The 26,390-nt window shown below is 40.1% G+C and overlaps 1 protein-coding gene across 5 annotated transcripts in view; it reads right to left on the minus strand.

Annotated features, from left to right (window-relative positions):
• Window positions 1-1,108: 1,108 nt before the first annotated feature.
• LOC118397791 (snRNA-activating protein complex subunit 1-like) overlaps window positions 1,109-26,390 on the minus strand; it is a 246,241-nt gene continuing 220,959 nt past the window's right edge. For 4 of the 5 annotated variants that reach the window (XM_052470866.1, XM_035792666.2, XM_035792663.2 and 1 more), the window contains 9 exons: window positions 20,366-20,525; window positions 19,548-19,688; window positions 16,926-17,030; window positions 14,891-15,034; window positions 14,652-14,708; window positions 14,299-14,361; window positions 13,279-13,420; window positions 3,057-3,116; window positions 1,109-1,358 (listed from right to left, as the gene is read on the minus strand). In XM_052470866.1, the coding sequence (XP_052326826.1) occupies window positions 1,321-1,358; window positions 3,057-3,116; window positions 13,279-13,420; window positions 14,299-14,361; window positions 14,652-14,708; window positions 14,891-15,034; window positions 16,926-17,030; window positions 19,548-19,688; window positions 20,366-20,525 (910 nt within the window). In that variant the 3' untranslated portion in view covers window positions 1,109-1,320. The remainder of the gene's footprint in view (window positions 1,359-3,056; window positions 3,117-13,278; window positions 13,421-14,298; window positions 14,362-14,651; window positions 14,709-14,890; window positions 15,035-16,925; window positions 17,031-19,547; window positions 19,689-20,365; window positions 20,526-26,390) is intronic. The other variant, XM_035792664.2, reaches the window with a different exon arrangement.

The following is a 26,390-nucleotide window of genomic DNA, read 5'->3' on the forward strand; positions in this document are numbered from 1 at the left end:
AGTGAGCCATGTTTCCGTGAAGCAAAGAACGTTACAGTCTGATGTCCCTCTGGAATGCTACCCTTGCTCGGATTTCATCAATCTTGTTGTCAAGAGACTGGACATTGGCGAGGGGAATGCTAGGGAGTGTTGCACAATGTGCCCGTCTCCGGAGTCTGACCAGAAGACCGCTTCGTTTTCCCCTTTTTCGAAGTCGTTTTTTGGGGTCGCCGGCTGGGATCCATTCCTTTGTCCTGGGTGAAAGGCAGAACACAGGGTCCGCTTCGCGAAAGTCATATTCTTGGTCGTACTGATTGTGAGTTGACGCTGCTCTTATGTTCAGTAGTTCTTCTCGACTGTATGTAATGAAACCTTAGATGACCTGGGGTACTAATGTAAGAAATAACGTAAAAAAAAACAAAAAACTGCATAGTTTCCTAGGAACGCGAAGCGAGGCGGCCATCTCTGTCGGCGCCGGAAGAGTATAAAGGTATGGTATCTGCTAGCATGGTATTAGATACCAATAGACTTCAAGTCATTGCACTAACGCTAGTTCTACAAAGCAATATGAAATTGTTTTGGTGGATGGTCATACCATGGATCATTTAGCCATTTGATTTAGAATTTTAGGACCCCTTTAGGTATCAAAAATATTGAATTTGGCCTTTACTACTAAAGCCCATAGAAACGCATTGATAAATGGCACAAGAAAAAAGACAAAATTAAACAATAAGGGTTCAAGTTTTGAAATGTCTGTCCTATATCTTGGAGACGTAATAATGCTAAAAAATATTTGTTGGACATATTTAACCCCTTTGTTGGCACAAAACTGCCTCCATAATTCTATTCATTTGTACGGGTTACCTTAAGACGAGTCCTGTGACACTGAGGGTTGTAGGCCAAACCATTCGGAAGCTACAGAGACAATTCAATTCAAATAATAGGGGAAAGTGGAGCTAAATGTAACATGGGTCAATTGTAGGGGAACTTGGGGTAAAAACACCATCCAAGATCAAAAGTATTTTTCAGGTAGGGTGACCGACTAAAAACAAGGGGACGAGGGAACCATACCCAGTGCAGTACTATTGTCAGAAGGACAAAGGATTACAGATCCATGCTTGGAAATTCATAGAATGATGCAAATTTGGTGCCACATTTATTTGTACACAAAAACAAAAGTGCTCTATTAATTACATTTCCTGTTATATGCACAGTAATTAACTGTCTCAAGTCCTCAGACAACTTGATGAATATATTCATAATGTGGATATTTAGTGTTCTCCTAATGTATTAGCCTCTCCAAAAGTGCAGCAGTTAAAGCCCAAATCCTCCGCATTCTCTTCACCACCGGAAACTGTGTTTTCGCTTCTGTCTTTTCACTGAAACAAAATGTAAGAGAGTCAAAGCAATTTAGGAGAATGGAAACAGCAGGTTTGAGTGTCTTCATTACATTGGGGTCCATTAAAATGCACAAATAATGAGAGAATATACCATAACAATATAAAACATTTCTTTGGTATGACTCGGCTGGGGATAGGGCTGTGGAGCTAATGTATTTTCGTCAGCCGGTGATTGTCAAGCAAATAACTGTCGGTCTCACAGTAATTGACTGTTAATTAAACATACATTTACCATCTCCTGGCTTCCACGCATCGCCTACAAGCCACTGATGCAGACCTTTGGAACATCTACATTTACGTCATTTAGCAGACGCTCTTATCCAGAGCGACTTACAAATTGGTGCATTCACCTTATGACATCCAGTGGAACAGCTACTTTACAATAGTGCATCTAAATCTTTTAAGGGGGGGTGAGAAGGATTACTTTATCCTATCCTAGGTATTATCTACATTTAAATGTGGCCCTGATCTGGCTATGCCATACAGCTGTGGGATACACTAGTTAATTTAGCAGACAGGATTTGCTTAGAATTCTGTGGCATTATTTTGTAGAACGAATAATACAATTGAACAAAGTTGAATGAAATGGAAAGGATATTTTCTCCAAATGATTTGAGGGAGTGTGCACATGGACTATGTGTTGAGTGGTTAACAAAGAAATAGGAAACCCTTTTCGCTTAATTTAGAGGTATTAATCTAACTTTAGTTCTACAAACGCTGGGCTTTATGTTTTGATTTTTAATACATTGTAAGGCTGCATGATATGACCCGAATGATTGGAAAAAAAGTTGCTGGAAAGGTATGAGCGCTGCTTAGTTTTTTTGTGCAGGCTGAACACACTACATCAGTTACGCATTCACAATTTGACAAGCACTTGATAATGCCTAGAATTTCACTGTGGCATCCCCTTTGTGTGGCCGTAATGCACACCCCACCCCAAAAAAATCCATGCCGTTTACGGTCAGCGGCTGTTGTGCCCTTCTCCCTGAGTGCTCCGAATCACCTCTCAGTCAAAGTGATCGGGTCTTTCTCACAGGCTACTAGTGATGACAGACACTGAACTGCATGCATCCTTATCCAATTCCAAGGTGCATATTGAGAATATTGGAAGAACAGTCCACATTTACTTTGTCAGCCAACAAGATGAGTAGGCCTAACGAACAACAAAAGTCAGTCTACTATCCCTCATAGTACAAAAGTCAACCCATTTTATTCTGTACGAGAAATAAATATTCCAAAACACGCCACATTTGTCCCTCGTAGCAGTTTACACCAAATTCTGTCAGTGTTTTTTTCCTTTTTTGAGAGATCACCAGTGCTATTAATTAATTGGATGTCATTGACCCTGCCATACTGTGCAGCTCAAACTTTCATTTGCAATACACAACCCCCAAAAAAATTATACAAATAGCCTGACATGTGAATTGTGATATTTTGATGTATGCCAGAATTGATAACTTTATACAAGCATCAATGACATATTGCTAAGAAGAACACTTGGTTAAGTGTAAATCCAGACATACACTTAGTTGTTTCCTCCCCCCCTTGGCTTTCAGGTAACTGTGTGGGAGGGAACTACTTTGAAGAACACAATAAAATGGACTACAAGTGTTTTTGTATGGATCTACATTGAAATAATGCCCTATTCACTGGTAAGTGGCATTGGCCTGTTCTTACATGCAGTCTTGTCCTCCTCTGCAGCACTAAGGAGCCAATATTGAATCTTCTGTTCATCTCCTAATGGAAAGGGACACAGCAGAACAAAAAGCTATTGTAAGGTTGGTGATGACCAGAGTTAATCAGTGAAATAAAGAGCATAATTTGGCTTGAGATAAATATGAATAAACGTTATCAGAGGAGGCTGGTTGGAGGCGCTATAGGAGGACGGGCTCATCGTAATGGCTGGAATGGAACCGTATCAAACATATAGGAAACCACCTGACTCCATGTATTCCATTATAGCCAATACTATGAGCCCGTACTCCTATAGCTCTTCCCACCAGCCTCATCTATATCAATCAAGTGACTTAAAAGCCTGGACAGACAGGTCAAATGCATCAACACAGTACACATTCATCTATCCCTCAAAAGTCAGCTGGCATACACTGAAACACATGGCCTTTGTGACTTTCTTTGGCAAATTACCATGAATTGACTGACTTATTAATACTAAATATCATATTACGGTGTGGAGACATGCATTGTGTGACAATAAATAGCTACCAAGTCTATTACGCCCCAGCAGCTTGAATTTGTCCATCCACAATTCAACTGTGGAAACATGGCGGCTCTCAATACCAGGCAAATAGCAGGCCACTAGTATACGAGAGATTGTTGGTTAGGAGATTGTCTCTGCCCTCGACAATAAAAACCGGTAACTGAAATCAATGGCAGTGTTCACTGCTAAAATAGATACCTATTCAACCAAAGTGGAAAATCTGGAGAAGACTCCATGACCTAGAAACAGCACCAGCTAAGTTGGAAGGGATAATCAATCTCCTAAAAGAGAAAATGGAATCACTTAAATCATTCTCGTAAATGTAATGTGAGAAGCATATAAAACCCAATACACAACTGGACAAGCTGACAGATGGAACCCCATGACTGGCTCATTCAGGTGTGCTATCCATGTACAGTCAGTCATGCAGCATAGCCTATTGCTATGATGCTGTCCTCGGCATAAGACAAATGAGTACACCCCTCATGTTTGGGTACAAGGAACAATATTGCTGAGCATTGAACTTGTTGCCTATGTTCCAGAACATTTAAACAGTGATGACACCATGTCAATTAATTAATACATGGATCCTACTGCTATACCTTATTTTAATGTTAAGGGATTAGGCTTGCATGTGTCATATCTATGTTTTACATTTTATTCGTCATTACCCACCCTTACTCATCAAGTCTGCCAACTTATTTGTAAAGGTCTGAATTGTTTACTTATTTTGTTTAGCATCTTTAGTATTGATGTAAAATAAAAAGCATGGCCCACAGGGAAACTCACCCGTTGGTCACTGCCTAACCAAAAGAAGCTACTGCTGCTACCACTTCCATTTTAGAAAAACAATGGAAACACTAGCTATTCCCATCTGGAATTTCAAAGGCCTTAATATTCCTATCAATGTTAAAGCAATCTTGACATTCTCGCCGAAACCATATTGATATAGCAATGCTCCAAGAAACACACCTGCGCCAAAGAGACCGAATAGAGAACCACTTGTACAAACAAAACTAATCGTGGAATCACAATGATAGATACTCAAATTCCCTATCCTTGGTAAAGGCAAAGACCAAGAAAGCATAATCACTTTCCTAAAATGGATCCACAATGGAAATAAAAAATTGCCTTTATTAATGTGTATGCTCCAATTGATATGATCCTCTCAACAGCATAATTGTTGGAATTAACTGAACACCAACTGGTTATTGGGACAGACATGAATGCCAATCTGGACAAATCTAAGAAGACCAACAATCCACAGGCAACCAAGGCTCTCCAACATATACTATCTAATTACAACCTCATTGACGCCTGGCGAGCTCATAACCCTAAAAAAATAACACTTTCTATTCAAACAGGTACAAAACATTCTCCCGAATCAATTTCATACCAAACTCAGCAAAAAAAAAGTCCCCTTTTCAGGACCCCGTCTTTCAAAGATAATTCGTAAAAATCCAAATAACTTCACAGATCTTCATTGTAAAAGGTTTAAACACTGTTTCCCATACTTGTTTAATGAACCATAAACAATTAATGAACATGCACCTGTGGAAAGGTCGTTAAGACACCAACAGCTTACAGATAGTAGGCAATTAAGGTCACAGTTACGAACACTAGAGGCCTTTCAACTGACTCTGATAAACACCAAACACCCAGGGTCCCTGCTCATCTGCGTGAAATTGCCTTAGGCATGCTGCAAGGAGGCATGAGGACTGCAGATGTGGCCATGGCAATAAATTGCAATGTCCGTACTGTGAGACGCCTAATACAGCGCTACAGGGAGACAGGACGGTCAGCTAATCATCCTCGAAGCGGCAGACAACGTGTAACGACACCTGCACAGGATCGGTACATCCAAACATCACACCTGCGGGACAGGTACAGCATGGCAACAATAACTGCCCGAGTTACACTAGGAACGCACAATCCATCCATCAGTGCTCAGACTGTCTGCAATAGGCTGAGAGAGGCTGGCCTGAGGGCTTGTCGGCCTGTTGTAAAGCAGGTCCTCACCAGACATCACCGTCGCCTATGGGCATAAACCCACCGTCGCTGGACCAGACAGGACTGGTGATGGTCGGATTCACGTTTACCGTTGAAGGAATGAGCATTATACCGAGGCCTGTACTCTGGAGCAGGATTGATTATTTCTTACATTGTTAGCCCAGAAAATCTTGTGTGTACATACAGCCATGAAGAACTATTGGATATCAGAGCAGCGTCAACTTACCAGCACTACGACCAGTAATATGACTTCCCTGAAGCGGATCCTTCGTTTGCGCCACCCAGGGCTTTGAACTGATTCGAGGCCGACCCAAAACACCGCCGGAGAAGAGGAAGCCGGAGGCGGTCTCCTAGTCAGACTTAGGAGGCACACATCACCAGCCGCTTCAGAGTATATTACTCGCTAACATCCAGTCCCTAGATAAAGTTTACAGGATCAGAACAAGGGTTGCTTTCCAGAGAGACAAGGATTGTACACTCTGTTTCACGGAAACATGGCTCTTGGGATATTGTCGTGGCAGAATCAGAATTCTTTAGGTAACATAAGATGTCTTATTCATTTTATAGCAAGCTTATGTGGGAAAGTTACTTGGGCCCAGAGAGGGGAGAGGTCTTATCTCTGAATGTGTCTTGTGTATAAACGTATCTTTTTAACCATGTGAAGGAATGATTGAGGGGGAACAAATTATCTCTTGGCTCCACAATGTCTGTGTGCCAGTCACTGGCTCTCTGTGATCTTGTCCAGGAGGGGGTGTATTCATTATATGCCATTGGGTGAGGTATTGGTGTTGGTCCGGAGTGGTACCAAGAGCGAGATAAGAACATAGTTTAGGAGACCAAAACTGAATGATAATGTATAGCCAATGCTGTCTGGCTATATGCGTTTTTGCTATAAAGGATCTCAGTTGCAATGTGTAAGCACTCAGAATTCATTTATATACACTGAATTGATCAGAGTCACAGGGTTGTGATGGAGCTCATATAATTAAAGATGGACTTTATGATAACTCTGTCTTGTGTGGTTTGCTCTCGTGATTTGGTAATACAGGAAATTTCCACCACAATATACTGTGGGAGTCGGTCCAGCCATCTGGATTCTCAGTGCATCGCCCTGACAGGAATAAACATCTCTCTGAAGAAGGGCGGGTGTATGTTTCATGGTGTAATTGTAATAACATACAGGAAACTCAAGTCTTTGTTTACTTGACCTAGAATTCCTCAAAATGCCGACTATTACCTCCCAAGAGAATTATCTTCAGTTAGTCACAGCCGTGTACATTTCCCCTTAAGCCGATACAACGACGGCCCTCAAGGAATTTCACTGGACGTTATGCAAACTATATACCTAGATGCAGCATTTATTGTAGCTGGAGATTTTAAGCAAATTTTAGGAAAAGACACCCTAAATTCTACCAACATATTGACTGTAGCACTCACGCTGGAAAAAAACTGGACCATAGTTACTCTAACTTCCGGGATGCATACAATACCCTCCCCCACCCTCCTTCCGGCAAAGTTGCCCCTCCCTTCCTATAGGCAGAAACTCAAAGCAGGAAGTACCCATGAAAAAGATTATTCAACACTGGTCTGACAAATCAGAATCCACCCTTCAAGATTGTTTTGATCATGCGGACTGGAATATTTTCTGGGTAGCTTCTGAGAATAATATGGACGTGTACACCGAGGCGGTCACTGAGTTTATCAAGAAGTGTATAGGAGATGTTGTACCCACAGTGACTATTATAACCTACCCTAACCAGAAAACATGGATAGATGGCAGCATTCGTGCAAAAATGAAAGCACGAACCACTGCATTTAACCATGGCAAGGTGATGGGAAATATGGCTGAATACAAACAGTGTAGTCATTCCCTCCGCAAGGCAATCAAATAGGCAAAATGTCAATATCGAGACAAAGGAGTAGCAATTCAACGGCTCAGACATGAGACGCATGTGGCAGGGTCTACAGACAATCACTGACTACAAAAGGACAGCCAGCTACGTCCCAGACACCACAGTCATGCTGCCAGACAAGGCAAACATGTTCTTTTCTCACTTTGAGGATAGCAGGGGGCAAACTACCTGCCCCCCAGGACACCTACAGCACCCAATGTCACAGGAAGGCCAAAAACATCATCAAGGACAACCACCCGAGCCACTGCCTGTTCACCCCGCTACCATCCAGAAGGAGAGGTCAGTACAGGTGCATCAAAGCTGGGACCAAGAGACTGAAGAACAGCTTCTCTCTAGCAGAGGCTGCTGCCTACAGACTTAATCATTGGCCACTTTAATAATGTTTACATATCTTGCATTACTCATCTCATATGTATATGCTGTATTCTATACTATTGCATCTTAGCCGAAGCCACTGACATTGCTCATCCATATATTTATATTCCATCCCTTTGGATTTGTGCGTATTAGGTATTTGTGGAATTGTTAGATATCGTTGCACTGTCAGAACTAGAAGAACAAACCTTTTGATACACTGGCAATAACATCTGCTAACCAATTGAGCAATAACATTTTATTAAGAAAACAGGTGTCCAAACTTGACAGGTATTGTATATTCATAATATCAAACCGGGTAGTTTGGGTCACAATATATCAGAAAGGGGTATGACTTGTTCTAATTATGGTGGTAAGCAGTTAATAGCAAAAAGGCACCACTGTGGTTTATGGACAATATACCGCAGCTAATGGCTGTATCCAGGCACTCTGCGTCATGCAATAACAGTCCTTATATTGGCCATATGCATAGTCTACAAAACATTAGGAACACCTGCTGTTTTCATGACAGACTGAACAGGTGCAAGCTGTCACTTGTTATACCCACTTCAAATCAGTGTAGATTAAGCATATGAAACAAGACAATTGAGACATGGATTGTGTTTGTGTGCAAATTCAGAGGGTGAATGGCCAAAATAAAAGTGCATTTGAACGGGGTATGGTAGTAGGTGCCAGGCACACCGGTTTGAGTGTGTCAACAACTGCAATGCTCCTGGGTTTTTCACACTCAACAGTTTCCTGTGGGTATCAAGAATGGTCCACCACCAAAGGACATCCAGCCAACTTGACAACAGTTGAAAGCAATGGAGTCAACATGGGCCAGCACCTGCGTAACACTTTCAACCACCTTGTAGAGTGACGGGGGCACGGCTCTGTTGCATCCCACAGTGGGTGTGGCGTTTTAGGTTTTTATCTCTCAACAACAGCTTTACAGTGATGGTGTGCTGAGCTGATCTTGTTGATTGTAGCAGGTATGTACAATAACGGACTAAATTATGAAAACGCCGCTGGCAGCGGAATCCAATACAGCAGAGAGTTTCTACTAACATTTAACATTTAAGTAATTTAGCAGACGCTCTTATCCAGAGCGACTTACAAATTGGTGCATTCACCTTACTACAACGCAATTCAAACACGATGGATATTCCAATGGCCCATCTAATCCCTGATTGCCTGCGAGTGGATTACAAACCCAAACGCAAATGTGGGGGAATCAGAAAGATTTAAACAATCTTCCCTTACCCGCCATCTTGCTGATCAATAACCAGTCACAGAAACTGGAATCCATCTCACCCGACGCGCCAACATTTATTTTAGGGGATTTAAAAAAAAAAAACTGTACTTTGCATGTACCACCAATATGTGAAATGTCACACTAGGAAAAATAAGACTCGATATGTGTTATCGGACAATACCAAGTGCTTACTCTGCCACCACCAAAATCCCTGCTAGGAGGAAATGCAGGTTCACTAATTAAACAAAGAAAATGATCAGTCTCTGTAAAAGAAAATGGTTCATGTGAACCTAACTCACAGCTAAAACAATTTAAAGAAAGCAATCCAATGTTATTTGTTGCCCAGACTTTACTGCAAATGACATTCAAGTCTTGAGGAACAAATACACTAATATTGCAGTTAGCCATGACAGCCTTTATAATAGAACACTTGTGACCACACACACAAATATTGCACTTGGGGGAAAAAAATATCTTTAGTAGAAATATGAAACAGGCATTTTATTTTTGCTCTATTATAGTGGCCACTATAGTAGACATCGATCAAGTGCACAAGGCTACATTTGTGCAAAAATTGCGTTCACCAAGTAAAATGCAATAATCCCCCCTCGTACGTCTTACTGTCAATTTCAGCAAAATCAATATCTTTGGGCTACACTGCATATTATTACATTGTACACTGTCTGAATGTGGACATCTGTTCCACAATGTGCCAGCAGAGCATGATAAACTTTGTTGACATAATTGACCTTTCAGGCAGAGCGTACACCTGGCATACCCCTTTTAATCCACTGAATTGAAAAAGTGGGAAAGCGTGTGTTGTTCCTTTAACCTCTATAGTGGCATCCAGTTTAAGCTCCACTTGTTTAACATGCAATTCCTCAAACACTACTTAACAAATTGGATGCAGTCTATCACAGTGCCATCCGTTTTGTCAACAACGCCCCATATTACCCACCACTACGACCTGTACCCTCTCGTTGGCTGGCCATCGCTTCATACTCGTCGCCAAACCCACTGGTTCGAGGTCTTCTACAAGTCTGTTATGTAAAGCCCCGCCTTATCTCAGCTCACTGGTCACCATAGCAGCACCCACCCATAGCACGCACTCCAGCAGGTATATCTCACTGGTCACCCGCAAAGCAAATTCCTCCTTTGGTCGCCTTTCCTTCCAGTTCTCAGCTGCCAATGACTGGAACGAACTGCAAAGGTCACTGAAGCTGGAGACCCATATCCCCCTCACTAGCTTTCAAGCACCAGCTGTCAGAGCTGCTCACATATCACTGCACATAGCCCATTTGTAAACAGCCCATCCAACTACCTCATCCCCATACTGTATTTATCCTGCTCCTTTGCACCCCAGTATCTCTACTTGCACATTCATCTTCTGCACATCTACCATTCCAGTGTCTAATTGGTATATTGTAATTACTTCGCCACCATGGCCTATTTATTGCCTTAACTCCCTTTTCTTACATCATTTGCACTCACTGTAATGACGGTTTTCTTTTGTTCTAATGTATGTTTGTTTATTCCATGTGTAACTGTTGTTGTATGTGTCGAACTGCTGTGCTTTATTTTGGCCAGGTCGCAGTTGTAAATGAGAACTTGTTCTCAACTAGCCTACCTGATTAAATAAAGGTGAAAGAATTTTTCCTTGAAAGAAATCACCTAATTCTCTCATTCTGAAAATGAACCACATAAGGTAGAGGGAAAATATTACTGTTAGTTCACTAGCTTTTTATTAACATTTCACACAGATTGCCAGTGTCCAAACTAACGAGTTACAACTTGAGGAACAGCAACATTACCAGTTAATACCATAGTGAATTGGTTAGGTTATTAACATTTGCTTATCTGATGTTGTAACATTAGCTAGCTAACATTCGCTGTCTGATTTTATTTGCCAGCTCATTTTCCACACCACAAACTCAATTATTTGATCAGTTTAGTTGGCTGATTTTTCTGGCTAGCCAAGGAAGAATGATCCAGCTTGCAAGATATTTAATGCTAACAATAATTGTTCCATCACGCTTTCTCCCTCAGCTCAAATTTTCCAAATGCCAGTTGTTTTTCGGTTACAGCTCATGAAGTATACTTCATCCCCTTCTCCGTGGTCAGGCTTCTCACCTACCCCTTCATTATCGTTCAGGGGACACGCTGCTGTAAATTAACTGGCAAACTGCCTTTCCACTCTCCTGCTCTTTATAGAGCGAGCGCTGATGCTGTAACTAGCACAATGGCTGTCTCTTCTCTTCAGTCACGTGCTGCATTCTGTTATGTGAACGATTGGCTGAGCCTTGGATATTGCCAGTATTGCTCCAAATGCAAATCACTCGTTTGCATACAGCCAGCAGTCATCCATAGCCCGCCAAAAACTTCTCATCGGATCTACACTAATCACGTAGGTCACATTGTTTGGCTTTAAAACGGCAAATTTCACCGAAAGGTGACTTGTTTGAGTCCCCGCAATAAGCCTTTGGTATCAAAAATATATATTTTTTAAATCACTACTTAATAGGAAGGCAGTTTATACTGAGGGTAATTGACAGGCTTGAAGAGATGTACAATGTGAGCTCAAAAGACAGTTACTGGTGGACAAGGAGGCATATAAATAAAGGGTGGAGAGGACCCACTCCTCAGGAAACTCAACAGATTAAATCCATGGCTAGTGTGTCCCACATAGGCATGGGGGGAAAAAAACAATGCTGACCTTGGGAGACATGAGGGCTAGAACATTGCTAATGTTTTCTCCTCAAGACTTTGCCCAGCAGAGGAGTTGGTGATCAATTCTTACTCTCAACGTGGTCTATAGACATCTAGAAGGTGCCAAATCTCATGTCAGGGTTCGGTTGGCTTTTCTTCAGCCTTACACACAATCCAGCCTTACACACAATCCAGCCTTACATTCTGGCAGAGTCTCCTAAGGAACTTCTCCTTTGATAGGGGTCTGGTTTTGTGGCTGTTGGACTTCATGAGCCACAGCGGGTCAAAGTAGGTCCCCACATTTCAGACAAACACACCAACACAGGCTCTCCTCAGGGATGTGTTTTGTCCACACTCCTGTACACTAATAGTTGTACTAGTTCCCATCCTGACCGACACCTAGTTAAGTTCGCTGATGACACTGCCTTGATAAGCCTGTTGCATGACGACGAGGAACACCATGGCCCGGTCCTAATTGACCTTTGTAGAGTGGTGTGACAAATCACACTTGGTCCTCAATACCAAAGAGATGTGCATAGACTTCAGGGAGTGTACAACACCTACCTCTGCAACATCTATCAGTGGTCAGAACAGAGATCGTAGAAGAAAACAAATATCTGGGTGTCCTCTTGGACAATAAGCTTCAGTGGAGTAAATGTACAGACCTGATCTACAAAGACGGTCACTGTACTACACGAACTCGGTTTTAGAAATCTTTCATTGAGAGTATCTTAACTTTTTGTATTATTTGTTGGTTTGGCAATGCCAGATATATGCTGAGAAGGATTATCACCACAGCAAGCAAGGTACTTAGAGTCAAACAGAAAGGCATGTGTGAGATCTTTATGGTCAGGGACCTCCAAAAGGCTCAAATCATTTTAGACCCAAGCCACCCAAGAGACAAAATAATTAATCACGGTGCAATGATTTGAAGCTCCCGAGTGGCGCCGCAGTCTAAGGCACTGCATCTCAGTGCTAGAGGCCTCACTACAGACCCTGGTTTGATTCCAAGCTGTATCACAACGGGCAGAGGTTGGGAATCCCATAGGTCGGCGCTCAATAGGCCCAGCGTCGACAGTCATTGTAAATAATAATTTGTTCTTAACTGACTTGCCTAGTTAAATAAAAGGTTAAATAAGTGGTGTGGCAGATGCCAAGTTTACCCCATGGTTCAGGTGCCTAGTAGTCTGAACATGCCCTTAAGAGTAATTCATGCAAGTGGAATTAAAATAGACTAAGCGGAATCCATCCTGGTGTGACCACTTGTCTCGCTGCCTGTTAGTGGTGCAGCCAGAACAGAACCTCAGTGACAGGCCTGAAGGTGTCCTCTTGCTTTGTGGCTAGCTATAAAAGTGTATCCACACCACTGTTGACTTTGGAGAAACTCCTCCAAAACATCTCACCCCAAAAAGTTCTCATCAAACAAGAGGTATACTGACTGACCTTCCCCACAGAGGTTCTTGTTGGTTCGGGCCTTGAGTGATGGCGCCCTACTTTTGTGATATTTGGGAGCCTCTTTAATGTAGCCTGTTCCAGAAATGGATGTGTCCATCTCCACCTGGCGATGCCGCCGTGACTTCGAGGCCTGTGGATAAACATAAAAATGATCAATCAGTTCAAAAGTATTCCATTGAAAAGGACACTGAGTATATCCACTAGCCAGTAATGCAATGAATTAAGAATTGATAAACCAGATGCATATGATGCAGACAAGCAAAAAATATACCACATGTAGGGCAACATTTTCCTTGTCCTTAACTCCATTAGCAAAAGCCACAGTTTTGTAAGTGTTGCCATGCCAATCACTAAATTCATGAACAAAGGCTAATTAGCCTACTCCCCAATACACCTTCCCGTTGCTTCACCTCTGTTGTGGGAAAGTTGGCAAGGGGCATGTTTGAACAGATATATTTAAGTTGGTTCTCCAGCAGTGATCAACTTGTGGTGCATTATGGGGATAAACAATAGAAATGCCTGCTTCCGATGTTGTTCAAGGTGTTCAGTATTTGATGTCCAACATGGCCAAGATCTGGGCAGACACCTACAGGTCAGTGGAAACTACCCAAAAAGTAATTGCTCAGATTTTTTAGCTCATTGTGCGCCTTTTAGCAAGAGGAAAATGTTGCCCATCATTTTCTATTAATAAAACGCATGCATAGCCATTATAAAGTGTTGTATGAAATAAACTATGTATTGGACAAGCAGTGTCAAACTCAAATCCTGGAGGGATGTAATATCTGCTGGTTTGTTATTTTTTCAGTTAATGTCCAATTAAGACCCAGACAACCAGGTGAGCAGAGTTCTTAACTAATCAATTACCTTTATTGATTAATAAAGTACAAGGGAGGAGAAAAAGGCCGTAGACACTCTGCCCTCAAAGACTGGAGTTTGACAGATATGCATTAGACACTTAACAGTGGCACTTGAAATGAAGTGTGAAAAATCACTTCTTGTTCAGCAGACCTCTGCAAGACACCCGTATGATTTTGTCTTGATGGATGCCAGAAGCTGTGCCCTATTGGAAGACTGGACAAAAAGAGAGCTTATTCAGGAAGGGAGAAGACCTTCAATACTTGCAATGTCATTATCTGGCCAACGGTGGTCCTCACCAGTGTTGACGTAAAACCATTGTACACTCCCGAAGGGTTTTGTAGTTTGTTAGTCAATGTACTATATTCTAGTAATGTTAGACAGTAGCAAAACAAGCAGTGCAGAAGGCTTTCTAGCATTTAACGGTCTATGCCAAGTTCCCAAATAGTCATAGCGTTATTTCATTACAGTACAACAACAAAAAGGCTAACTATGCTAAAGCTTACCTCGACCTGCTGGGCTTTTTCCTCAGCATAAACCAAGTGGTCTGCATCTCCATGGTTCTAAACATAGCAAAAAAGACAAGTTTAAAACCACCCAGTTTCTGGGCTCAAATATTTCTTCAGAGTAGAAGTTTACACTTTATGAATTGTCAACAAAAATGTTTATAGTGCAAAACAGTGACAATTAAACACTGCTGCATTGAAATATGCTTTCTCGCTGCGCTATAAGAATAGAGGCTCACCTCATGCCTGTCCTGCCAGTGGAGGAACTCAAGCACACAGCTGTGCAAGCGGGCCGGCAGGTCCTGTTGGGTCACCGCAATGGATGACCTCTCCAAGACGGACGCCTTCAGCCGCTCATGGTGACACTGAATGTTAGCCACCTCCTACGTGCAATGCAAACAAAACACACTTGCCAGACAACCAACCGTACAGTCCGATATGCTAAATTAATCCAGAGGGTCATTCAGTGTGACAAACTGTTACATAAAACTAAATTCCTACGTAAAACCATTGCAACAAGTTTTGCAGTAACGTACAGTGCATTGGGAAAGTATTCAGACCTTGCCTTTTCCCGCATTGTTACATTACAGCCTTATTCTAAAATGATTAAATCAAATGTTTTCCCTCAATCTATGGTACACTGTCATCATAAATAAGAATTTGTTCTGAACTGACTTGCCTAGTTACAAGGTTAAATATATATATTTTTTAAATCACACAATGAAGCAAAAACAGGTTCATGTTTGAAAATGTATTTTAAAAATACCTTAACATAGATATTTAGACCCTTAGCTATGGTACTCGAAATTGAGCTCAGGTGCATCCTGTTTCCATTGATCATCCTTGAGATGTTTCTAATACTTGATTGGAGTCCACCTGTGGTAAATTCAATTGAGTGGACATTATTTGGAAAGGCACACAGTGGTCTATATAAGGTCCCACAGTTGACAGTGCATGTCAGAGCAAAAACCAAGCCATGAGGTTGAAGGAATTGTCAATAGTGCTCCAAGACAGGATTGTGTCAAGGCACAGATCTGGGGTAGGGTACCAAAACATATCTGCAGAATTGAAGGTCACCAAGAACACAGTGGCCATCACTCTTAAATGGAAGAAGTTTGGAACAACCAAGACACTTCCTAGAGCTGGCCGCCTGGGAAAACTGAGCAATCGGGGGAGTAGGGCCTTGGTCAAGGGGGTTTGTGTGTAGATGGATTCAATACATTTTTTAAATAAATTTTAGATTAAGGTTGTAACGTAACAATGTGCAAAGTCTAGGGGGGTCTGTACTTTCCAAATGTACTGTAGGTATGGGTAGTTTATTCTACCTAAGCCTTTTATGTGTGTTGAATTGTAGGCAACCTTTGGCACTTGATGTTGATAAAGTATTTTAATGTTGAACTCTAGACCACAGTCACATGTTCCTATGTGAATTCTGTAAGGGATGGTCGAGCTAAGGCTTAAGAGGCTGTGAAAGATACTAAATGGGCAAAAACAAAGAGCAGCACTGTAGCTGTTCAATGTGAAATGTTTTATATAGAATAACTCATCTAATACCGTTAATGGTTTGCCTAATGAGGGAACTTGGTGAGAATGTTCAGAGAATCCATTTAGGTAATTTGTTTAATTGTTGGGAAAATAATACTTTAATGTAGAGCAGTGTGAAAGTTGCAGCAAAATGTTTGAATGCCTTTTTCTCCTAAATGGGATTACACTTTATCAACTTTTAAAGCAGCATTTACATCCCCCATGTTTTCTCCAAGTACAGTAGATTTGGTCTCAAACCTTTTCTAGCAGGACAGCTTGTTCCAGTTCCCGCCAATATCCAGCAACTTCACACAGCCATTGTAGAGGAGTGGGACAACATTCCACAGGAAGGAGGAAATTGGTGGACACCAGATACGGAGTCGTTTTCTGATCCTCACCCCATTTTTATACGGAATATTAAAATCCATCGATTAGAGCCTAATTTATTTATTGAAAATTGACTGATTTCCTTATATGAACTAATTCGGTAAACAAAAAAATGTTGCATGTTTATATGTTTTGTTCAATCTATATGCAAAAAACAGCCCGACCACATTTTGACTGGATGGTATGAGACAGGCTTTAAACGCACACCCCCATGCCTGCATTATAGCCTACTGATGTTCAAAAAGCATATTCACACATTGAGTGAGAGATGTACAGATTCAGCATGGGAAATGTGCAGATTCCCCAGTGTGACATGGAACCGTTTTTACTGTAGCAAAGTTTTTAATAGAGGAAAAGCCATACTTGCAGCATATCTGTAGAGATGAGGTCCTTGACCCTTTCTGGTCGGTCACGGAACTCCTCGCACACCTTGTGATGCTGGGGCTTCTTCTTCACACGGAAGGTCAACTACAGGTGGACACAGTGAACCGAGGAATAGGGTCAATTAAATTGAATACAATATAAAACGTCTGCAGAATTAATGATTTCTTATAGTAAAATGATACACCAAATGACATTGTTTTGGGAACAGGCGTGGAGAAATAGGATTTCTTTCAGCATCTTGAGAGAGAATGAGAATGTGTGGTTAAAGGCGCTGCATGGTCAATCCAACATCTGCATTGGAAGTGCAGAATTTACAGTGATATGGCCTCCGCAGAAGTCAGCGCACTCCTACTTTTTGCGCTACACGGAGCAGAGCTGTTGTGAAGGACGTGAGTGTGTTTATACAGGACCTTCCCGCCCCCACTTAACATCAACCAATCCTGTCAATGTGGAGCTATTAAGGTGCCCTCCGCATTGGGTACATAAGCATAAATTGGCATTTAGGGAGAGTGTATATGTTTTTCAGCAATATAAAAGATACCAGTATTTCAACCACAAATTGCAGTCAACACAAACTGAAATCGTTGGATCTTTTTTACAGAATTTCATTTTCTTAAAACCGGTCAAAATGATGTGATTCAGACATTTTGCATGAGAAATCTTTCCTCTGTTTGAGTTACTGCATTCTCACCCCGCTTCCTTAAGGGTTCTCACTCTGTGACAGAAGCAGAAATTAAAGCATTCCAGTGGCGTAAAGGACTTACGTTTAAAATACTACTTCTTGCGTCGAGCCAACCCGGATCCGGGATCATGACTACAGCCTCAAGCCCATTACCATAACGCAACGTTAACTATTCATGAAAATCGCAAATTAAATCAACACGCTAGCTCTCAAGCTTAGCCTTTTGTTAACAACACTGTCATCTCAGATTTGGGGTATCTGTACTTTATACATTACTACTTTTACTTCACTACATTCCTAAAGAAGAAAAATGTACTTTTTACTCCATACATTTTCCTTGACAACCAAAAATACTAATTACATTTTGAATGCTTAGCAGGACAGGTAAGCGTTCCAATTTACACACTTCTCAACAGAACATCCCTACTGCCTCTGATCTGGCGGACTCACTAAACACATGCTTAGTTTGTAAATTATGTAGGAACGTTGGTGTGCCTCTGGCTATCCGTAACATTTGAAGGAAAAAGAAAATGGCACGATCTGGTTAGCTAAATAAGGAATTTTAAATGATTGATGCTTTTACTTTTGATAGTCAAGTATCTTTGAAACCAAATATTTTAGACTTTTACTCGAGTCATTTTCTATTAAAGGTTTCTTTACTTCACAAGTATGACTTTTTAAACCAGATGCATTCATTCAATCGATTTATGACATTCTGGTAGGCAAGGCTTTATTTATTCTTTTAGGGCATCAAGTAATGACAAAGAGAAGTTGCACGTATCCAATTATTGACTAACACATAGGAAATAGCGTGCCAAAATGTGGAGATGAGCTGAAAAATACAACTAGGCTTAATGTAAAAAATAAAAAAAATTGTTCCGCCGTCTAGCCATGATCTCAAACGTTCGCTTGCGTGAATCGGCTGCACCTGCGACAAAACGTCTGAATTTCTCACCCTAATAGCTTGTTTTCCATCTAATAAACTTAGTTAATGGTGAATCAACGAAATGTCAACACTGACTCATCAAAACTGGTTGTCATGGATTTGTCTTGTCTCTCTGCAGCAGACATGTTCGGGGCATTTCTTTGGCACTCTTGAATGTTGAGTGTTGCTCCCGCAACTGATGCTCCATGCTTAAACATTATTTTGTAAATACTTGAATCATCAAAAAGGGATTTGAATTAGAGAAATACTAATCAGACTGATTCAAGTTGGGGTCAGGGTCAATTCAACAACTTTACTTTAATTAAATTCCATCAAGGAAATTCTAATTTCAGGTCAATTAATTTTAGTGTCCGGTAAATTCCCCCCCAACAAGAATTCAACTACATCAATTTGAATTCAATTCACTCAAGCTGATCAGGTCACTGTTCAGAAAACCCTGCTATAATGAAAATAAATATATTTGTTGAAATGATTTAAATATCTGTACAAGATTGTGCAGAAACACTGACCCACATGACATTTGAATGAAAAACAAACATTTTAAAGCTTGCAATGTCATCAGTTGGCCAAAAACTTGACACTAATTACTCTTTTCCTATGATGATAGATGGGCTGACATCACAACAAAAAAAGGACACCGGCTCAGAGGTGCAAGGCTGTTATTCAGGTCTGTCAGATAGCAACATTGACCAGACTGCTGCTGTGAGGTGAATCATAGGTGCTTGTTTCAACTAGTTGTATTTTTGTTCACATCTCGTTTTGACCAATGATGTAAATAAACATCAGATGACTGACAGGGGGCACTGTTTAAGCTACTGCACTGCCATTTTGTACTCCTACATTGTTTAATAAGCTTTGAAAGATATGTAGACATTAAATGGATTTCTAGATTCTCTTTTGCCAAGTATGTAACATTACAAAATACCTTAAGGGATACTTTAAAATTACAATATGTCATTTGGGAGTGCCTTACCATCTGAGGCATGGCGGTGTAAAGGACAGCATTCTCAGTTATTAGCTTCCTGATAATGTAAACTGCATCATAGTGCTGCGAATTCACCGAATCCTGGTAAAACTTCTGAATTTGCTCCCAGTCCTTTAGGGCAATCCTGATCTGGGAGGGAAAAAAAAAAAAAAATCAACTTCACATATTGTGCATGACTTCATCCCCCTAATATATCTAACAAAGCACCCAACAAGTTGGATACAACTCATTCAACTTATCATCCAACCACAAGAATCAAGAACAGATCGCCCAAGTGGGATACTCGAGTCATTTTGGGGACATAAACCCAAACACAATAATGATAACAGCAAATTCATACGGATATACTTCATGAGCTATTGTCAGGGGTTATTTACTGTCAGGAACATGCATATATTTTCTCCTGCGCTAGTGAGAAACAAATTTCACCCATATGTATCAGATAGAATTTTCTGATGAGTTACACAAATGTGACGTTTCAAATGGATTGACAGTGACCACTTGGATCTGGAAGATTTACAGTCATTGTCTGCAAGTTGTTGCACACTATGGAATAATCTCAATTGCATACTCCTCAAAACCGATTGAAGGAGAAAGCCAAAAGGTGAATCCCTGTGACCTACTCAGGAGGCGGCGAGGAGTATACAATTGAGATTCTCCACAGACATTGTTCAGTACAGCATATTAGTTTAGGAAGTGGAAAAGTATATTAAGTCAATCGTTTAAAAGAATTAAATAAAAAAATAGAAAACACTATTGGAATAAATGGAATTGAATAATGAGAGTTAAAGTAAGTCTTTCAGCACCTTCTCTTTAGGTGAAGCGAGCTGTGTGTGGTATAGGCCATAGAGAAGGTACAGACCCCCCACTCTGATCTGGAAGCTATATGGGGGTAAGAAGTAGTTGAAGGCCATGGTCAGGGTTAGGTGGCAGAATTCCCTCATCTCATTACCAGCAAGTGAACCGCTAAAATGAAATGGAGATCAGAGTTACAACAGTAGCACTGGTAATGATTAGCTAGGACAAAACAGGTGTGAGACCGGTGTGTATGCAATAAGCAAGAACACAACATGGAATGGATTTTAGATTATTGGAACAACTTGATTTAATGCTCTCTTGGGCACTCGGGAAATGCCTTTTTTAAATCAGAACTTTCTACCAATTATTACAGATATACTTTCCAATGTGTGACATGCTGCTAAACAGGTACAGTCATTTCAGTAGGACTTAACACAAATACTATGGTATCCACAGATGGTAACTCTATACACAGTATGTGTACAGTTACCAGACTAGAGGTTCAGTACTTCCCGTTAGTCAAAACAGCCACATACCAATATATGTTTACATTGCAGTGAAAGTGAAATGTTTTCAAAACATAGCTCATTCCAGGGATGGAATGTGTCACTAATACTAATGATTCCATTGAGAAAATCGATTAAAAAAAATAAATAAAAAAAACATGTTGGCATATGGCAGTTGACTAGAAAGAAGAACTGAACTTCTAGTCAAGCATGTGGGGCAACATCCCAATAGCGATTAGGTTTGAGTGTATTAACAATGCATTGTTCCTACAACGACCGAAGAATTCACATGAGTTTCCCAAAACACTACATAGGGATAACTTTCACTAAGTGCGTAGTTGGGGTATGTGTCGGCACTGATAGGATCAAAAGAAAAAGACAGAAAGCTGATCCGAGAGCAGCGCTATCCAAATCCTACCAAAACAGCCACATACCATATAATTGTTCCACACTGACAGATCAGCTTAGGCCCAAGCCTACACTATAACAGACTAAACCACAGACATGGCACATCATTGAACACGTTACACACCATGAATGCTAAAATTAGACACTAGCCTACAATTAGCAAATTAGAAATCAAATGAACCAGAAATTGATTACAATATGATTGAAATCTATAAGCTTACAGCACCTTCAGAAAGTATAAATATCCCTTAACATTGTGTTACAGCCTGAAATCAAAATGGATTCAAGATACTTTTCCCTCAACCATCTACAAGCAAAACCCCAACCCAATCTTCAAACAAAAAACCCCATAGTGACAAAGTGAAAAAAAGTTTATTGAAAATTTAACAGTATTAACACGCTTGAGTAAATAACATGCTAGAGTCACCTTTGGCAGCGATTACTACGGAGTTTTTCAACACACGTCTCAAAGAGCTTTGCCCACCTGTCCAATACATGCACATTCCTTAAAATTCTTCAAGCTCTGTCAACCAAGTTGGTTGTTTATCAGTGCCAGACAGCCATTTATGTCTTGCCATAGACTTAAGTCGATTTAAAATTACAAACATAACTAGGCCACTCAGGAACATTCAATGTCATCTTGGTAAGCAACTCGTATTTTTAGCCTTGTGTTTTAGGTTATTGTCCTGCTTAAATGTGACATTTTGTCTGTTGGAAAGAGGACTGCAACAGGTTTTCCTCTAGGATTTTGCCTGTGTTTAGCTCTATTCTGTTCCTTTTTATCATAAGAAAACACTGAAGCCACCACCATGTTTGAAAATATGAAGAGTGGTACTCTTGGCCGCAAACATAACACTTTGTATTCAAGACATTGTTAATTTCTTTGACACATTTTTTGCAATTTTAGTGCCTTATTGCAAAAACAATGTTTTATTCTGTACAGGCTTTTTACTCTTTCATTCAGTTAAGTATTGTGGAGTAACAACGTTAATTCATCCTCAATTTCTCCTCCGACCATACTGAAATCCCTGAGGGGTTTCTTTCCTCTCCGGCAACTGAGTTATGAATGACGCCTGTATCTTTGTAGTGACTGGGTGTCTTGATAGTTCACCATATCAAATCAAATTTATTTATATAGCCCTTCGTACATCAGCTGATATCTCAAAGTGCTGTACAGAAACCCAGCCTAAAACCCCAAACAGCAAACAATGCAGGTGTAAAAGCACGGTGGCTAGGAAAAACTCCCTAGAAAGGCCAAAACCTAGGAAGAAACCTAGAGAGGAACCGGGCTATGTGGGGTGGCCAGTCCTCTTCTGGCTGTGCCGGGTAGAGATTATAACAGAACATGACCAAGATGTTCAAATGTTCATAAATGACCAGCATGGTCGAATAATAATAAGGCATATATAGGTATTGATGCACGGAGTGGTTTGGGTTTTTACTTTAACTTCTATAACGGTATTTGAATGTTGGTTTTGTTAAGTGATATGCTGTGTAACGTCATTTTTATAGTTTACTCCATGTCAACGTTTTCTGATGTCAACGTTGTGAACAGTGCCCCATGGTGGCGGTGGGGTTATGGTATGGGAAGACAAACTACGGACAATGAACATAATTGCATTTTATCAATGGCAATTTGAATGCACAGAGACACTGTGACGAGGACCACTGTCATGCTATTCATCTTCCACCATCACCTTATGTTTCAGCATGAAAATGCACAGCCCCACGTCACAAGGATCTGTACACAATTCCCAGATGCTGAAAATGTCCCAGTTCTTCGATTGCCTGCATACTCACCAGTTGCAAAGGTTAGGACACTTTCCAGTAAATTTCTGGAATTTTCCAGAAGTTTTACATGGGAAGTTAAGCAAAATGTCCCAGGTTTAAATTCAGCAACAACAAAAAAAGTTAGCTTATAACAGTGAACCGTTTTTGTGGGATACACAGGGCAATTCTAGGTCAAAATTCAATGGAATTGCAACCCTCTGTATGCACAGTGCATTATTCCATCACATGTACAGCTGATTCTCAATTCTTTTCACACTAATGAGATGGTATTGAGCCCACACTACTACACTATGAGCCAAGGTCCACATGCTTTTTGGTAAGTTCTGATTACAACACTGAGTGGGGTGAAAATATTTTATAAAATGGCATACATTATTTTTGTTAACTAAACTCAACAAAAAAAGAAACATCCCTTTGTCAGGACCCTTTCTTCCAAAGATAATTTGTAAAAATCCCAAAAAATTCACAGATGATTGATTGTGCAATGAACATGCACCTTTGGAACAGCCGTTAAGACAACAGCTTACAGACTGTAGGCAATTGTGATCACAGTTATGAAAACTTAGGACACTAAAGAGAGGCCTTTCTACTGACTCTGGGGAAGACATAAAAAAAGGGTCCCTGCTCATCTGCGTGAACGTGCCTTAGGCATGCTGCAAGGAGGCATGAGGACTGGGCAATAAATTGCAATGTCAGGTGAGGACATCAAATGCAGAGCTGTTGACATCTGTGGAGCTGTCATTCCCAAATCAAAAGCCAAACTTCAGGAAAAAGTAGACATCGTCCTTTGTTTGGGAAGACTCAAGGATCAAGACAAGAGACAGGACAACCATCATCCGGTTCACCAACAGATCTACACAGGATCTTTGGAGGCGAGCGAAGAATTGTGAATTCCTCATCAAGCAAAATGGAGGTTCACAGAGGATCTGACCTCGGCAGACAAAGTGACAAGAGAGAAACTGTGGCCGATGGTGGCTGCAACTCAAAAAACTGATTGCCAGGTGAAAAGCAGCCTTTTATTATAAAAAATGTACACAAACACTTGAATGAGAAAAGGCTGACCTGAGAACTGGTAAACTAAACACTAACTATAGGTGAATAACTGCTTATTGTAAAGTCTACACAATGTCTCCCCCTCGTGGGAGTAAGAACACTTTGGTAACTTTATGACCAATAATTTTTTGTTTTTTTGTTGGAGAGGTAAACAATGAGATGGAAATCCTTTTGAGTTACATATCCTTAGGAAAAGCTTATATTAAGCATAACAAGGTTATTGGTTGAAGTTTGTCTTTATCTCTTTGGTCAATTAATATCAGGGGTATTCGTAATTTACTCAAGGGTAAGGCGATTTTCCTGTATTAAAAACGGTTTAATGCAGACTTACTTTTTAGAAGAGACTCATGCTCGTTCTTCCGATCTATATTTTTGGAGAAAAAAAATTCAATGGGGTAATGATTTCTGGTTATCATATGGCAACAACCACTCTGCAGGTGTAGCAGTTTTAAGAGGTGCATTTAAAGGGAAGGTCATCAGTAGTAAGACTCACCACTCTGGACTAAAGTTACTGTTAAAATTAACCAACAGTGAAATGTTTTTATTAGGGAATATTTCTGCATCCAACAACAAACAAAACAGGATGTTATTTCAAGAATTTGAAGAGATGAATCGGTGTATTTCAGGATATCAAAATTATCTTAGGTGGAGATTTGAATTCTGTATCTAATGTGATGACACACAAAGATTATTAATCTCAGGATTAACAAGTGTATGTCTTGGTCTTGGATTAGTCGATATTTGGAGATCTAAATATCCTGATAAAACAAATTCACTTGGAGTAACAAGGACATATCCAGACAGTCAAGAATTGAATTCTAGTTGATTTCTAATTCATTAGATAATTCTGTAGTCAAAGTATCCATTGAACCATCAGTTCTTACTGATCATAAAGTTATATTCTTATCTTTAAATATTAATGGATCTGAAGATACACCGAATCAGAGTTATTGGAAACTCAATAGTAGACTGTTGGAAGATGATCATTTCAATATGGATGCCAAGATATTATACAAGACAATTGGTCCAACTATTTAAGTCTTATGGGAAATAATGAAGTATGAAATAAGACAAACAGACATGAAGAGAGATGAAGAAATTGCTGAACTTAAAAGATTGAGGGAAGAAACTTAAGGAAACACTCTAATCTCTATGGGGGACCTTGATGAAGAAGGAAAGTGTCAGTTATTCTCTTTACAGTTGTAAAGAGAATAAATGTCCCTTTCCTTCTTCATCAAGGTCAAGAAATGGACCGAATGTATGAAGAGAGAGCAAAAGGGGAATTTGTAAGATTAAGAGAGAGATGGTTGGAGGAAGGTGAAAAAAAACAATTGTAAAATTTAGAAAGAAAAAAAAATCTGAATCTATTCATAAGCTCAATATACATGGAAAAGAAAATGAAAACCCCAAATATATTTAAAAATATGTTTCAGAATTCTATGGTAACCTTTATACCAGTAATGCCTGCCCTACTAGTGACATATCTGCTTTTCTAGACTCTGTCAAAGACTACACAAACATCATAGATGAAGACTTCCAAAAGTCTTGATGAAACCATTTCTATCAATGAAACATTCTTTTTTTTTTATCAGCAAGTTAAAAGAGAACAAATCTCCAGGGAATGATGGCATTATCAGTGAATTCTCTAAATATTTTCAGGAGGATATTATTCAATTTATATTTAAAGTTTTTAAGGATGCAATTGATTTAGGGGTCCTGCTGCTGTAACAAAGCCTAATTTCTGTAATATCCAAACAAATATTCTATGATGTTAGAAAATTGGAGGCCAATCACATCAATGAACAATGATGTAAAGATACTTGCATCCATCTTTGCAGAAAGACTTAAAGGTCTTGACCAAATCAGTGATGATACCCAGTCTGGTTTTATGAAGGGCAGACACATATGTAATAATATTCAACTAGATAGACTACAATGAACACATTATGGAAGATAGTTATTTTAGTTGTACACTTTTACAAGGATGCCCAATATCTCCTTCCTTATTTTTATTGATCACACAAGTTATGGCACTTCATATAAATGAGAATAGTTATAGGGGTACTCAGATACAAGACAAAGAGAAAATGTTCACAATTGGCTGACACCACCATTTTTGGGGGGGGAAAGATCATAATGAAGTCAAGAAAGCTATAGAGCGTATTAATGCCTTCTCACATGTATCAGGTTTATCTCTGAATATTAGGAAATGTGAATTATTTGCTTTGAAAAGATGTGACTTATTAAGAGATCTTTCTTTATCTAGACGTGTACT

Source organism: Oncorhynchus keta, chromosome 19 (assembly GCF_023373465.1).
Source record: "Oncorhynchus keta strain PuntledgeMale-10-30-2019 chromosome 19, Oket_V2, whole genome shotgun sequence".
Taxonomy (NCBI): Eukaryota; Metazoa; Chordata; class Actinopteri; order Salmoniformes; family Salmonidae; genus Oncorhynchus; species Oncorhynchus keta.